Below are 15,611 nucleotides of genomic sequence, written 5' to 3' on the forward strand. Positions count from 1 at the left end.
TATCATTTTCCTTCCACTTCACAATTATGCGCCACTTTGTGTTGGTCTATCACATAAAATCCCCATAAAATGCTTTTACGTTTTTGGTTGTAACATGACAAAATGTGGAACATTTCAAGGGGTTTGAATACTTTTCCAAGGCACTGTAGTTGCCCAATTAAGCAGTGCATTGAGGTTGGCTTGTAAGTTGGAGACATCCTGTTAGGACATGATTCCACTGCATAGCTTGGTGTCATCTGCAAAGACTGAAATGGGACTTTTAATCCCAGACCCTATATCAGTGATGGCGAACCTTGGCACCCCATATGTCTTGGAACTACATTTCCCATGATGCTCAACTAAACTGCAGAGTGCATGAGCATCATGGGAAATGTAGTTCCAAAACATTTGGGGTGCCAAGGTTCGCCATCACTGTCCTATATAATTTTCATGTCCTTTGCCATTCTTGTCATACTTGGTGGAATCAGATTTCAGTTGTTAACACAAATGCATAACCATATTAACAGAGGTGATCTACATCTAATAAAAAGGGGGAGGGGAATTTTGGGACTTTAAATGAGGCGATGAATGTATAGGTTCATCTGCCTCCATCCCTACTACTGTATATAATAAAGCAAAGTGGGACTTTAATTGAAGCATAACTGCAAAGTAAATATGCAAGGACATGTCTGATAATTCTTGGTCTGCGTAGAAGATTGGGAGTAGAAAATGTAGCAATGTAAAAAATGATAGCAATAGTAGTTAAATATCTTGTATTTCATATATATACACACATATGTTACAACATAATCCATGGGTAATGGATATATTGACATGAGGTACACAGTAATGCCCCGTACACACGGTCGGATTTTCCGATGGACAATGTCCGATCGGAGCGTGTTGTCGGAAATTCCGACCGTGTGTGGGCGCCATCGGACATTTTCCATCAGATTTTCCGACACACAAAGTTGGACAGCAGGAGATAAAATTTTCCGACAACAAAATCCGATCGCGTCAATTCCGACCGTGTGTGGCCTGTTCCGACGCACAAAGTGCCACGCATGCTCAGAAGAAATTCCGACACGGGACAGCTCGTTCTGGTAAACTTAGCGTTCGCAATGGATACAGCACTTTCGTCACGCTGCAATGTAAAAAATGGTTTAATACAGCGCACTCTCTTCTTCTTTATAATGTGACAAGAATGAAGTAGTTTTGCTGCTCATATTCACACACACTTCTCACAAAGTTTTATTTGTGTTTTTTTTTAGTGGGATTCCCTGAATATATTGTTATTAGTTGTCACATCTGACAGTTTTATATTTTTTATGTTTTTTTTTTTTTTGATTTTAAGCCTTTTTTTTTTCTTTAATGTTTGGATTTTTTCCAAGGCTGATCTTTGTTCAATGTTATTTTTATTTTTACTCCAGAATATTTTTGGGTGTGTTTTGTGTGTCAAGTTACCCCAACACCATTGATATCTTTTATTATTTAATCTCAAGGAGATTGTTTGTTGTTGGTGACCCTTGTTCATTTCACATTGTATATTAGAAATGTACCTGAATCCTCACAAACCAACTGTCATTTTTGAAGTAAAACACATAGGAGAGTATAATTCAAAACAAAAATCCTTTATTAAGGGATCAGAACCAAACAAAGAGGAAGGCAACACTGGATCAACAGCAGAAATTAGTGAAGCCTGGGACCCCCACGGCAGACATCAATTCTTAAACATCAAAATTGGTGGCCTGAGGAGTCCATATGTAAGGGAGGGCAGTCTGGTCCGGGATTCACAGAGACTCGGATAGCAGCAGATGACATCTGTGTCCCCAGGCTGTGGTACCACAAGAGGCTGCATCTTTTGGCCGACCAGACTGGATCCAGGGCAATCACTCTCTGGTCTTCCTTTCACACTTCCTTCCGGGCTGTGGCTGTGCAGTTGGAGATGTGGCAGGAGGAGGAGTAGGACCTGGAGGAGGAGGAGGAGGAGGACTGGGAGGACCTGGAGGAGGACTGGGAGGACCTGGAGGAGAGGGAGGAGGAGGAGGAGGACCTGCAGGAGGAGGAGGAGGACCATCCCAAAGCTGTGTGTGAGGTGTAATTTGGCCCCTCACACCTTTCTCCAGAGCCTCTGATATGAGGGCCTGACACATGGCTTTTTGGCCCTCCTCCATCCTCTGCATTTTATAGGCAATGAATGCAGCAATGTTCTCCTGCCTGGTGTGGGGTGCTCCCAGGACCTCTGTAGCCCTCCAAAAGAATCTGATAGCCGCCTCCTCTAGGGCACTCGTCCTACTGCCACTTTCTGTTTTCAGGTGTGGTGGAGGGACCTTGATATCAGCCAGCCGGCTCGGCCCGGCCACCTCCTGGCTGAGACTTCCCTGTGTATGAAAAAGGGACATGGTTTTAGTTTTTGCATCATCAATCACAATCCTAAATTAGTACTCCCAACTAACATCTAGGTAACATCATTGATTGGACAAGCAGAAATATTTAGAGGAATGCTATACCTGGCTCAATCTGGGCTCCTCCACATATGGCCTGGAAGGCCCAGGTTGGGCGTCAGAAGCCTCAGCCGGGGGGGAAGGAAGCATGGAAGGAAGACTGGAGAGGGATGGCCTGGGTTCAGTCTGGCCTGCCAGAAAGTGCAGCCTGTCATAGTACAACATCCTGGGGACATAGATGTCATCTGCTTCTCCGGATCTCTGTGAATCCAGGACTTTCTTGCGCTCCCTTAGATATGTGCTCCTCAGGCCACCAATGAAAATCTTTAAATAAGTGATGTCTGCCGTGGGGATCACCTGCTTCACAATTTCACACAATTGCTCCAGTGCTGCCTTCCTCTTTGCTTGGTTCTTGAAATGGGGGTGGGTAATCTCCCACAGACAGGGCAGCTCACTTAGCATATCAATGAATAGTGACATGAAGTCAGTATCTCTCATTAAGATATCCATGTTCACTGCAAGACACAACACAAGACAAAGCCTAATGTCAGACCAAACTTTCCTAATCTTGTTACAATATAGGCCTCAATCTAGAAGCAGTATAGGCCCAAGTTTGTCTCTTACCTTCGTTCTTACGATCGGCGCGTCCAATGCTCCTTCCTCCGCTCACAGATCGTACGTAATAGGCACGTGTGTTACGCTTTATACACACTGCGCATGCGTGTAACTCCGCCCGCCCCTGACGTTCTTTCTAGTCTATTCCCCGCCCCTTTTCGTTCGGCACAGTGGAGGAAGAGCATGATGGCGGAGTTACAACAGGTGCGTGATAATTCTAACAACGAGGAGGAGGAAAGCCCGGATCCAGGCACGTCCCGATCCAGAAGGAGACGTTTTAAGGCCACAAATATGTCGTTTGGGGAGATGTTGGAGATGGTAGACATCATGAAGAAGTCTGACTATGACGGAAAATATGGGCCTTACCCCAACCCCAACATCAGAAAGGCCAAAATCATTGGTAAAGTGGTCCGGAGTCTGGAGAGGAATTTCGGGGTACGAAGATCTAAAGATCAGCTCAGGAAGCGGTGGTCGGACCTGAAGTTGAGAGAGCCAGAGCAGTACCGAAAGATCCGGAGAGTGCTGCAAAAAAGTAAGTAGTTGTGCTGTGTTCATATTCTTTCTGTCTTTATTCCGTTCGTTCTGCTCCATATGCTTTTAGTAATTGTAACGTTTAAAAAGGTCAACTTTAATGTTCATGGGCCCATTATTCGTTCATATCAAACATTTTTCTTTCGGCCTCTAGAACACCATTGTTTAGGCCATATGCATTTTCCCACATTTTTTTTGGGCCTACTTGGATGCCAAATATTTGTTTGTGTAGATGGGTTTGTTACTAGAATGAAATGCCAACTAGATTGTGTGTAAGGAGAGGACACTGAGCAGCTGTTTTCGCATCTGGACACTGGAGCACTAGTGTGGGACACAAGAACACCATTTTTATTAGGGGGGGCACACAGGTGCTCCAGTGAATACTATAGGGGGGGCTACATCTGTGAAGCTTGTACCAAACAGGTAAAGTATTGCAGCTTGACAAAGGGCAATAAAAAATATACATCTTGGAACTCGGCTAAAATAGACAATTGTACCCCACTTCCAAGCAATGTTTCCTATTTCTAGTTCTGTCATCAAATATCTGTGTGCTAATTATACCATTTTTGTTTTACATAGGGGAGAAAAGACTCGGAGGACACCCCTCATCCCAGGAGACCAGAGACCCCCCCCTCTGGAAGAAGGGGAAATACCAACCCAAGAAGCTGAGCAGGAGGAAGAAGAAGACGTGGTGGAGATTGGCACCACAACAGGTGAGTGTCTGCAACCACAGGCTCAGGTAAAAGAGATGGATGTTGGCAGATTTTTGAGACCTGTTTTTTTTGTTCTGTATCTCTTTTTAGGTGATCGGGATCCAGAACGCTTTACATCTGAAAGTGCCCAGATACTGATTCGGGGAGATCATGGGGTGTAATCTCCAATTGCAAAACATCCAGCAACAAATCAGTGATGTTATTAAAAAAAAAAAACAACATCATTGATGTTTTGGGGCGAATTTAAACCCCACAAAATCACCTATTTTATCTTACTAAAATTTTTACAATGTTTAGAAAAGCCAAATTTGGAGGATGCACACAGTGTGCCAACATGTGCTATCTGCCATCACGGGAGATCAATGGACGCGTTTTGGGGGTGCAACCCCTTACTCAATTATAAAGTAGCGTTGAGGAAGGGCTTGCTCCCCCAAAACACGTCCCTTGATCCCCCCTGATGGCAGATAGCACATGTTGACATTCGTAAATTGGTGTGCATCTTCCAAATTTGGCTTTTCCAGGGGTGATTTCCCCCCATCTGAACGCTATATCAAACCCAGTTCCTAAATACTGATGTCTGATATAGCCTTCAGGTTTTACCTAATGTGAACTTTGTAAGTTCAAGTTTTTTGGCTTTCTTGTTGGTTTTACACAGGCCTGTTTTATCTGAAATGGATTTTTCGATTTTTGATAATGCCCCCCCAAAAAATTGTTATACAACAAACATGTTGTTTTGTTTTAAAAACCTTTGGTAAATGCACATGTGATTGTGCAGGTATAAAAAAGTGCCTTACTCAAGAATGTGTGGATTATTGTCTCAACACTACAACACTTTTGGGGTGATGTAATAGCTGTTTTATGCAAAAATGGTGGTTATTTCCTAAGGGCAAATACACTTTGCACTACAAGTGCAGGTTCAGTGCAGTTGCAAGTGCACTTGTAGTGAAATGTGTTTTTGCATTTAGGAAGTACCAGCCAACACTATTCTTTATAAGGTTACCCAATCACGACATTTTCTGCACTCAACACATTTCTGTCAGCTCAAACAAACACAAGCAGTAAATGTCCACCAAGAATTGCTTTTGGTTGTTTTTTATTTGAAAAAGGTGTCACAGATTGTCTGGCATATTGATAGCCCCCCTACCCGCAAAGAACTCCAGGTATCGTAACCGGACATCACGGGCACTCAGGGAGGGCAAGCCAGGACGGCCGCTTTCAAGCGCCGTCATTGTTGATGTATTTGGTATTCCGGCCTCAGGCCCAACTGAGCCAGCATAGTTGGCTGAATGTTTTCTTAAAAAATTATGGAGAACACAGCATGCCAGTATAATATGGTTCAGTTTATACTCCGCCATATGGATGGGTGTCAGAAATAGTCGGAACCGGCTGGCCAGGATTCCAAATGTGTTCTCCACCACTCTTCGGGCTCTGGCCAGCCGGTAATTAAAAACCCTCTGTTCCGGGGTGAGGGTCCTCATCGGGAATGGCCGCATCAGGTGGTCCCCCAGCGCAAACGCTTCATCAGCAACGAACACAAATGGGAGACCTTCAACATTGTCCTCTGGAGGTGGCAAGTCCAAGCTGCCATTCTGGAGACACCTGTAGAACTCCGTCTGGGCGATCACTCCATCGGACATCCGGCCATTCTTCCCCACGTCCACATACAAGAAGTCGTAATTAGCCGACACCACCGCCAACATCACTATACTATTAAACCCCTTGTAATTATAATAGTACGACCCCGAGTTGGGTGGTGGGACGATGTGGACGTGTTTCCCATCAATTGCCCCTCCGCAGTTAGGAAAGTCCCACCGCTCGGCAAAGTGGGAGGCCACAGTCTGCCATTCCTGTGGCGTGGAAGGAAACTGTTGAGGAAAAAACAATAAACATTACTATTTTTTCACAGAAACATGGCAAGCAGATTAGACACAAACATTATGGGTCAACCTCCAGATAGCATTTATTAAGGGGAATTTTACAACAACAAAGTATAAGATACACCTATCATATTCCCCCTCCCCCCCCCTCTCATGGGCCATTTCTAACATTATAGGGGGGGGAACTCTTGGACAGGTAACCCTCTTCACTTCATTGAGAGATGAATGCCTAAATACAGGGTATTACTTGGAACAGCCCCTCCTTAGTTACACTATTGGCAGCCCACTGGACAGGTAAGAAGTGTCATAATACAAAGATATAAATACACACTGTAAACATTTGAGCACATTTGGACATTCTGCTATTACCTATCAAGATCATAATAGGATACAAGAACTTTAAACAGTACCATTGGAAAGTATACAGGCAGGCCCTTGCACTACATGCTTTGGGGAATTCATCCATAAATCTGAGCACTAAAGAGGTGGGTATAGTGTGTATGGGTTTGGCAAAGTCAGCAGATAGATGATTGAGAATAGAGAATTGGGATCAGCTGACTTAGCAGTTGGGGGAGGGAGGGTTACAAAAAATTTGGGGACACCACAAAAAAAAGCCTCTGGCCCTCTGCCTGAATTTACATCAAAAATAACATTTCCAAACATTTTAGGGGGTGTTTGGGGTAAAGCACTACTATGGAGCAGATAAAATACATTGTTAAGTGACTACATGAGGTGAATATAGGGCCAGGAGACACCATGCTGGGGAGGTTATTGAAGGGCAAATATGTATGAAGGACCTAAAATAATAATTATATAAAAATTCAGCATGCATGAGAACAAAGGGGACATTCACAGCATATTACAATCATGGTAATTAGGGAATGAGGAAAGAAATACAATATATTATCAAACATTCAATACAATAAAATGTGATATAAAAGGATAAAAATCTTACCTTCATATACTCCTTCTGCAGGACCTGTACGATGGCAGAACAGGTCTCTGGGATAATGATCCCCAGAGCCTGGGGGGAGATGCCTGTCGAGAACTTCAAGTCCTGCAGACTTCTCCCTGTGGCCAAATACCGCAAGGTAGCGACCAACCTCTGCTCCGGAGTGATGGCTTGCCTCATGCAGGTATCCTGCCTGCTAATATAGGGGGTCAGCGAAGCCAACAAACGGTGAAACACGGGGTCTGTCATCCTGAGAAAGTTCCTGAAATCATCAGGATTATTCTCACGGATCTCACGGAGCAAAGGCATGTGACAGAACTGGTCACGCTGAAGCAACCAATTCTTGGTCCATGAACTCCTCCCCACCCTGTTCATGGACTGGACTTGTGTCAAGGTCAGGACCCCAACACCAAGCCCCCACACAGCACGAACTCTACGAGGAGTACGCATACGAAACATGGCTAGAAAACGGTCGGCTGCTCAGAACGAAGTAACAGAACGCACTGAAGAACAGCAAGGCCTGTGAAGAGCGACCTGAAAAACAGCAACGAGCAGGCAAGATCACACAGAAAACTCAGATACGAACTGACTGCACGCACTGAAGAGCAGATACAAACCCACAAGCACAAACTGAACGTCAGAAAACGATCTGAAAGCCACGAGTCTGAAAAAGCGCGAATCGTCTCTCACCAAACTTTTACTAACACGAGATTAGCAAAAGGAGCCCAAAGGGTGCCGCGCTTGGTTCTGAACCGGCCTTTTCTAGTCTCGTCGTACGTGGTGTACGTCACCGCGTTCTTGGCGATCGGAAATTCCGACAACTTTGTGCGACCGTGTGTAGGCAAAACAAGTTTGAGCCAACATCCGTCGGAAAAAATCCTAGGATTTTGTTGTCGGAATGTCCGAACAAAGTCCGACCGTGTGTACGGGGCATAACAGTAATGATCAAATAACTTATATTTCATATATATACACACATATACCACATAGTCTATGGGTAATGGGCATATTGACATGAGGTACACATATTAAGAAAATACCATAGATCTTAAAATGATTAAGAAATAAAAAACGTTGTAGATAGGATACAAAATCCAAGGAGAATTCAGACAAATGCTTGCAAATGGTAGCATGTAGATGCTCTACGCGTTTCGTGGAATTATATCCACTCATCAGGAGCAGTTCCAAAGTTAAAATATCTATAGGAAGACAAATGAAGACAGGGGGGTCAGCCAAAATAGCACAGAGGCAAGGAGGGGAAGAAGGAGAAGCATAGCTTCCCCAACTAATCTTACCTACAACAGGACTGGTAATGAAAGGTAAAATGTTGACAATTGAGGGCACCATAGGAAATGAGTCTTCACCGGATCTGAGGCAAAAGTATCCTTGACCACACACCGCCACAGTAGCTTGAGGGTAACACATCTATGGGACTGTAAACTCAAGGATAACATGTATGGCGTGTTCCAGAGGACAACTGTGTAAGAATATAATATGTATAATGTAAGTATGTATGTAGACATGTCTGCACAAGGGCAGATAAATGAAGTACAGCCTAGGAGTGTAAAGTAAAGGAAATGGATCAGTGAGTAGAGGAAGCCGGATGGCTAAACTAAGTGAACGCAAACAGGACATGATAGTAAAAATAAGCCCAGTGTGGGAAGTGAAAAAAGAAAAAGAAACAACCTAAAATTACCTGAATGGAGGTGAGTGCATAGCAACCAAGGTGGATGTGAACTCAGAAGTGCAGGGAAAGAGCTAGACAAGGGTATACTAATGTGACAGTGGATGGCCACAGGGTACCGCCAACGTCACGCTGCACAATCAGAGGGGAAGCAGCACCAACGACCGAACCGCCAATGACCCACGGCAGTTGGCGCTCAAACCTCCCTCGTGATAAGTGCAGATGGAAAAACAGCACGCCGACGCATGGCGCCACATCTACACTTGCTTACTGGGCACTTAAACCCCCCTCCTGCCCAGACCAATTTTCAGCTTTCAGCGCTGTCGCACTTTGAATGACAATTGCGCGGTCATACAGCACTGTACCCAAATGAAATTTTTATCATTTTTTCCCACAAATAGAGCTTTCTTTTGGTGGTATTTAATCGCAGCTGGGATTTTTATTTTTTGCTAAACAAAAAAAGATGGAAAATTTTGAAAAAAAAAATCATGTTTCATAGTTTGTTATAAAATTTTGCAAACAGGTAATTTTTCTCCTTCATTGATATGCGCTGATGAGGCGGCACTGGTGGGCACTGATAGGCTGCATGGATAGGCACAGTTAAGGCGGCACTGATAGGCACAGTTAAGGCGGCACTGATAAGCACAGTTAAGGCAGCACTGATGGGGACAGATAAGGCGGTACTGATGGGCACAGATAAGGTGGCACTGATGGGTACTGATAGCTACCACTGATAGGGGGCACTGATGGGCACTGGTAGGTGACACTGACAGGCACTGATAGGTGGCACTGATGTGCAGCACTGTTGTGGCACTGATGGGTGGCACTGTGGGCACTGATTAGTGGCACTGTGGGCACTGATGGATGGCACTGTGGGCACTGATGGGTGACGCTGGTTGGCACTGGTAGGCGGCACTGCTGCCTATTGCTGTGTCACTGGCAGGGGGCACAGATGATCACCGTGATCGGGACTGATGTCCCTCTCACGGCCGCCGGTGATCGGCTTTTGTTTTCCCTCCTCACGCTGTCAGCGCGAGGAGAAAAAATAGCCGATTACCAGCTCTGTTTACATCATATGATCAGCTTTCATTGGCTGACAGCTGATCATGTGGTAAGGGGTCGGGACCGACCCCTTACTCTGATCTGTGATCAGGCGAGTCTCATAGACTCGCTCATCACCGGGCGCGCAGGCCGCTCGTGCATGGGACAACGTCAATAGACATAGTCCCGGCATTGTAGGTCCGCGCTGTTGCCATCAATTGGCAATAGTGCGGATCTGAAGAGGTTAATCACTTACAGCAATGGAACCTAACATAAACAAACCATGCATCTGTTTGCGCCTATGCATCGCATTAATGTATATATTCAATAATTTCCCTTTGGGATTAATAAAGTATTCTGAATGTGAATATTACATTAAGACCCCTTTCACACGGAGGCACTTTTCAGGCATTTTAGCGCTAAAAATAGCGCCTGTGAAAGCCTGAGTGCTTTCACACTGGGGCGGGGCTTATATCTGTTTACATCAGACTTTCTCAGATTCATCACCTTTTTGTCTGGAAAAGCAGAAAAGGATGCCAAGCTTTTTCATTTTTTTTCTGGACCTGGATGGACTTGGAGGAAGTTGGATGTAAACGGACACACATGTCTCCTGCGCCTTAGACCAATCATAAAGCTGAGTGAGATGGCTGATTCATCACCCTGCAGCTGACAAGGAAGATTGAGAAAGTACTGGGTGGGAGGTAGTAAGCACTGGGAGGAGCTGGTAGGCTCTCTCTAACGATCCCAGTACTGGGGCATGTAGTCAGATTTCTTACTCCCACAGCTGACATGTAAGAAGGGAGAAGCTGGGTGGCTACATACCATTTACAATGTGTTGTAGCAATCTTTTTCATCAGTATTGAGTCTGGACTGTGGGGCCATGGGAGAAAAGCATGTCAGAAGGGGGCCACAGATGAGAAAAGGTTAAGAAACACTGGTCTACATCATGCTTCATTAGTCATTCTCCTTTGTTTATTTTCTAGAAAAATGTATACAGCCAACACTAATTAATGGCATTGTACATAATGGAAAGAACTCCTACAAAATATCGGAGACAGCTCAGTATAGCTGCTTTGAAGGATACACAACCAAAAGTGGACATAAATCTGAACAGATCCAGTGTTCTTTAGGTTCTTGGGATCCCACACCAGGATGTCTTCAGTTATCCGGTATGAATGTACCTTTTTCTGTTCCATGGCTTTATTTGTTGCAGTGCAGGATATAAAGTTAAAATTAAAAAGGTCAATTTATATATACATCTAAATATACTGTATACAGTTGAGCTCAAACGTTTGCATACCCTGGCAGAAATTGTGTAATTTTGGCATTAATATTGAAAATATGACTGATCATGCCAAAAAACTGTCTTTTATTTAAGGATAGTCATCACATGAAGCCATTTATTTTCACATAGTTTTTTTGGATCCTTTTTAAATTATAATAACAGAAATCACCCAAATGACCCTAATGAAAAAAAATGGGGGTATGGCTGGGAAATCCTCAAAGGACACGGCACCTCATCCCAATTAATAAAAAATGGTAGATAGAGGTAGGAGGGGATTATAACGGTGCCAATAGATAAAGATTTTCAGTGAGTACTAAAAATAACAATATACTTTATTTACATATATAGAAAACACAGACATGGAATATACAAGCATACAAAAATATAAACAATGCGGTACACATAACTTAAAAGGTATGACAAGACAGGCCTTGGTGTTATAGGCCAGTGATACAGGTAATCAATTCCTACATGTTTCGCCAAAGCATTGGCTTCCTCAGGGAAATGATATAGGCCTGTGCCAAAATTAGAAGGTTCTCCAAGCTCCCAATGGGAACCACGGCAGGAGAAGGCACCCCAAAAAGGCCACAAAAACTGTACCGCATCTATGGCTGCAGGGGGCAGACAGAGACAATTATATGATAAACTCAGTATAACCACAGGGGTGCCTGTATAGATGTTTTGCAAAATTAGCTTTGATTGATCAATTTAAATGGGGATCGTTCCAATGTATATAGCTAGATGATTTATGAAAAAGCAAAAACCGCCAAATACCCCAGAGGAAGGGATAAAATAGTGACGATCAGCGACAAAAATTCCAAAGCCCAGGTGAAGTGCAGCAGCGGTAAATGCGCCCCTGAAGTCCTGCTTTACCACAGCAGAAGCTGGGTGCCGGCCGTGCCTCCTAGGCGGAAAAGCAGAATTACAACTATACTGTATACATTATTTTGCCCAGAATGGCTGCCCTGTAGCTTTAAATCTGCTATGGGGCGGTCGAGAAGTGGTTATCTAGTAATTTTTCAAAAGGATACAGTAAACAATAATATATATGGTACATAAATCAAAAGCTTTGTAGAAAAACAGAAATGTAAGGATTTCAGTTGCATAGAAAAGGCGACATGAAAAGTCACTATGGGTGTTAGTCATTAGGAACATGTACATTTTCGGCAATCACTAATTTCGATATTTTCACATTTTTGTTGATTTGTCAACTTTTTTTTTTCTTCTTTTTTCCTCTCCTATTTTGCCTTCAGACATCTTTTATCTTTTTCCTTTTTCCTGACCTTCTTTCATTTTTTTTTTTTTTTTTTACATTCTGTAAAACGATGTTATGGCTTTATTAACTGTAACACCACTATATATTCACGCCATATTTGTCGTGCTTTTTAACATTCTATTCCTAGTGGACTAATGGTTTATTTAAAATACAGCTACTATGCTCATTTTACCATGCCTTAGAGACCTGTGTCTTATCATAACTTTGTGATATTTGACCTCCTATTGTTATGATCTTAAAGTATACTTATACATCCATTGGAAATGGACTGATACTCTCATGTTTTCACTCTATATTGTTTAAAACTGAATAAAACAGATTCAACATAAAATAGTGTCCCAACACAAAGCCATATATTTCCTCAAGAAAAAAAATAATGTAAAAATAGCTTAGATATGCAAATTAGTGAGAATTATTGTTAAGTTACCACCATGCACTGATGCTGCTAAATTTGGTTTGGACATCTAGGCTTCAGTGACCTCTGGTTGTCATAGGGTAATACCTACCGACATTATATTTCAACCACATATAGAGTGTATTGTTTTCAATCAATTATTTTGACTGATAGATTTGCATTACGAGTGAGGATATTAAGCAGGAAGCTTATCTTGTAAAGGTAATCAATAAATAAGACTGTACATACAGTATATAATTTAGACATCAAAACAACATTTTAAATCATAAATGGATAAGATTATTTTCTTTAAAACTGATCATGATAATAAAAAATAATAGCTAGAGTTTGTCAATGTTTATTATTACAAAAGCTTTTCAAAACTTGATTGCATCTAATGACCACGTCAGTATGTAAATGATCAACCTTCTGTTAAAAAAAAAAAAAAAAATTAGCCAAATCCATTTTTCTTTTCTATATGAATCTATAATATTTGAACCAAAAAACATTTCCAACAGTCAAATCTATGCTTATTTAATCTCCTATTGTTATGTTATTACTGCTAGAGACCTTATAACATTATGGTTTGCACAAGTTTGGCTGTTATGTCTGAAAGATTTATTTTATCTCATTCTTTGAGTACAATGTATTTAGACAGATGTGTCGCTCCTCCCCTTGATAACGGAATTTACACAACAACAAAGAGAAATTTTCACATTAAGGAGATCATACAATACCAATGTAATACAGGATATTATACTGCAAGTGGAAGCATTGCTGATTGGGCTGAATGTCTCCATCATGGCTGGTCATCAACTCCACACTGTGCAAGTACGTTTTTTTTAATCATTGCTTGGAATGTTCCACGTGAAGGATACAGAAAAAGTTTTGTGAAAACTACTGACAGTATAAGGAATCCGATTTTAATTTACTGAAATAAGTCTTCAATTCACAACAGGCTCATTTTCATAAAGATCAACATATTTTACTGGTAACAGTAGCTATTTACAGACAATACACTTATTGTTACATACATAGTTACATACATAGAAGTAAGGTTGAATAAAGACGATAGTCTGTTTGCTATATTATTATTTTTTTATTTGCAATTTTCTTTTCCACGAAAGTGGAGTTACCCTTTAAAGCATATGTCAAGGCAAAACAAAACCTATACAAATTATCTCTGCAATGCATGCACATTTTCTCATGTTTTATTTCTTCAAATACAAGGCAAGTACAAAAAAATACATACTGATTTGCCAAAAATGCACCCAGCCAGTGGCGGCCGGTCCACAAGGGACGCAGGGGCACCGCCCTCCCAGCCAGCACCATCTGTATGGCCATGCACTATGCGGGGCGCCGGACCAACAGGTCTCTACCTGGTCCGTCACCCCCTCACAAGCACATGAACACAGTCCGAGGCTCCAATTGGCCAGTTTTATGTTGTCCTCGCGGTGCAGTGCACTGCGCCCTAAGCTCTCCCACCCTGTGATACCAGCTAATTGGCATTGGCCCCAGGCTTCCTGCCCCAGGCAATCAGGACAAGAGGCCAAAAACTGAGTCAACGCAGAAGCCGCAGTGCCAGGCACCAGGGGAGCCATGACTGCTGGAGGGGTCTGCTCGTAGGGTGAGTGTGGAGTCCAGGCGATGTGGTTCTAGCCCAGCCTGCTGCCCGCCGACACTCTCCATCGATGGAGCAATTTGTGGCCAGAAACATGACCTGCTCCTAGTCTTTCCCCTGCTGGCTGCAGAACTATGGCACAGCCGACGAGAAATCCAAGACGGTCGCCGCATGAGACACAGACACAGGTACTGCAGCTGACAGGCAATGCTCTCCCTCTCCTGCTTCTTCTGATTGTGAGAGAGATAGTTCTCACACTAAAATTGCACAGGCTGTGGTCAAGTTTCTAACCCTTAAAATAACAGAGGCAGTAGACAAAGCTGTAGCTGGAGGGACACGTCCGCGCCCCCCCCCAAAATCCTCCAGCACCAACCGCCACTGCATCCAGCTCTAAGTTTCCTATTGTGGGCTGACAGCGCATTGCATTTTTATGGACTGAGTGGTGTCTGCACAGTTTTCTTTTGCTAAACTACTCAATATTTCCTACTGTCTTTATCTCCATTGTATGGGCACTGATTGACTGACTTATAGTCCTAGGATAAGAACAAGAAGGGATAAACAAATTCTTTAAGATAGCAGAGCACAAAGGTCACAGTACTGCTCTGAATTTCTGACAAGGTCAACAGCTTTTTTTGCACTTATCAAAAACACGTAACCGTTCTTTTCTAATTGAATCTTTTGCAGACCAAAGGGATCAAATAGGAGAAGTTTATTGTTATGCCCTGTACACACAGTCGGACATTGTTCGGATATTCCAACAACAAAATCCATGGATTTTTTCCGACGGATGCTGGCTCAAACTTGTCTTGCATACACAGGGTCGCACAAAGTTTTTGGAAAATCCGATGGTTCTGAACGCGTTGACGTAAAACATGTACGTCGGGACTATAAACAGGGCAGTAGCCAATAGCTTTCGTCTCTTAATTTATTCTGAGCATGCGTGGCACTTTGTGCATCGGATTTGTGTACACACGATCGGAATTTAACCAATCGGATTTTGTTGTCGGAAAATTTTATAGCCTGCTCTCAAACTTTGTGTGTCGGAATTTCCGATGGAGCCCACACACGATCGGAATTTCCGACAACACAATCCGATCGCACTTTTTCCGTCGGAAAATCTGACCGTGTGTACAGGGCAATAGAGTTTACAGTTTAACATGCATCAGAGTTGCCAACCGTCAGTATTTTTACTGGCAGCC

At 42.9% G+C, this 15,611-nt stretch overlaps 1 protein-coding gene across 3 annotated transcripts in view; it reads left to right on the top strand.

Annotated features, from left to right (window-relative positions):
- F13B (coagulation factor XIII B chain) overlaps nucleotides 1-15,611 on the top strand; it is a 138,202-nt gene that overhangs the window by 25,008 nt on the left and 97,583 nt on the right. For all 3 annotated transcript variants that reach the window (XM_073592924.1, XM_073592926.1, XM_073592925.1), the window contains exons 3-4: nucleotides 10,820-11,005; nucleotides 13,446-13,622. In XM_073592924.1, the coding sequence (XP_073449025.1) occupies nucleotides 10,820-11,005; nucleotides 13,446-13,622 (363 nt within the window). The remainder of the gene's footprint in view (nucleotides 1-10,819; nucleotides 11,006-13,445; nucleotides 13,623-15,611) is intronic.

This window comes from Aquarana catesbeiana, linkage group LG07 (genome assembly GCF_042186555.1).
Source record: "Aquarana catesbeiana isolate 2022-GZ linkage group LG07, ASM4218655v1, whole genome shotgun sequence".
Lineage (NCBI taxonomy): Eukaryota > Metazoa > Chordata > Amphibia > Anura > Ranidae > Aquarana > Aquarana catesbeiana.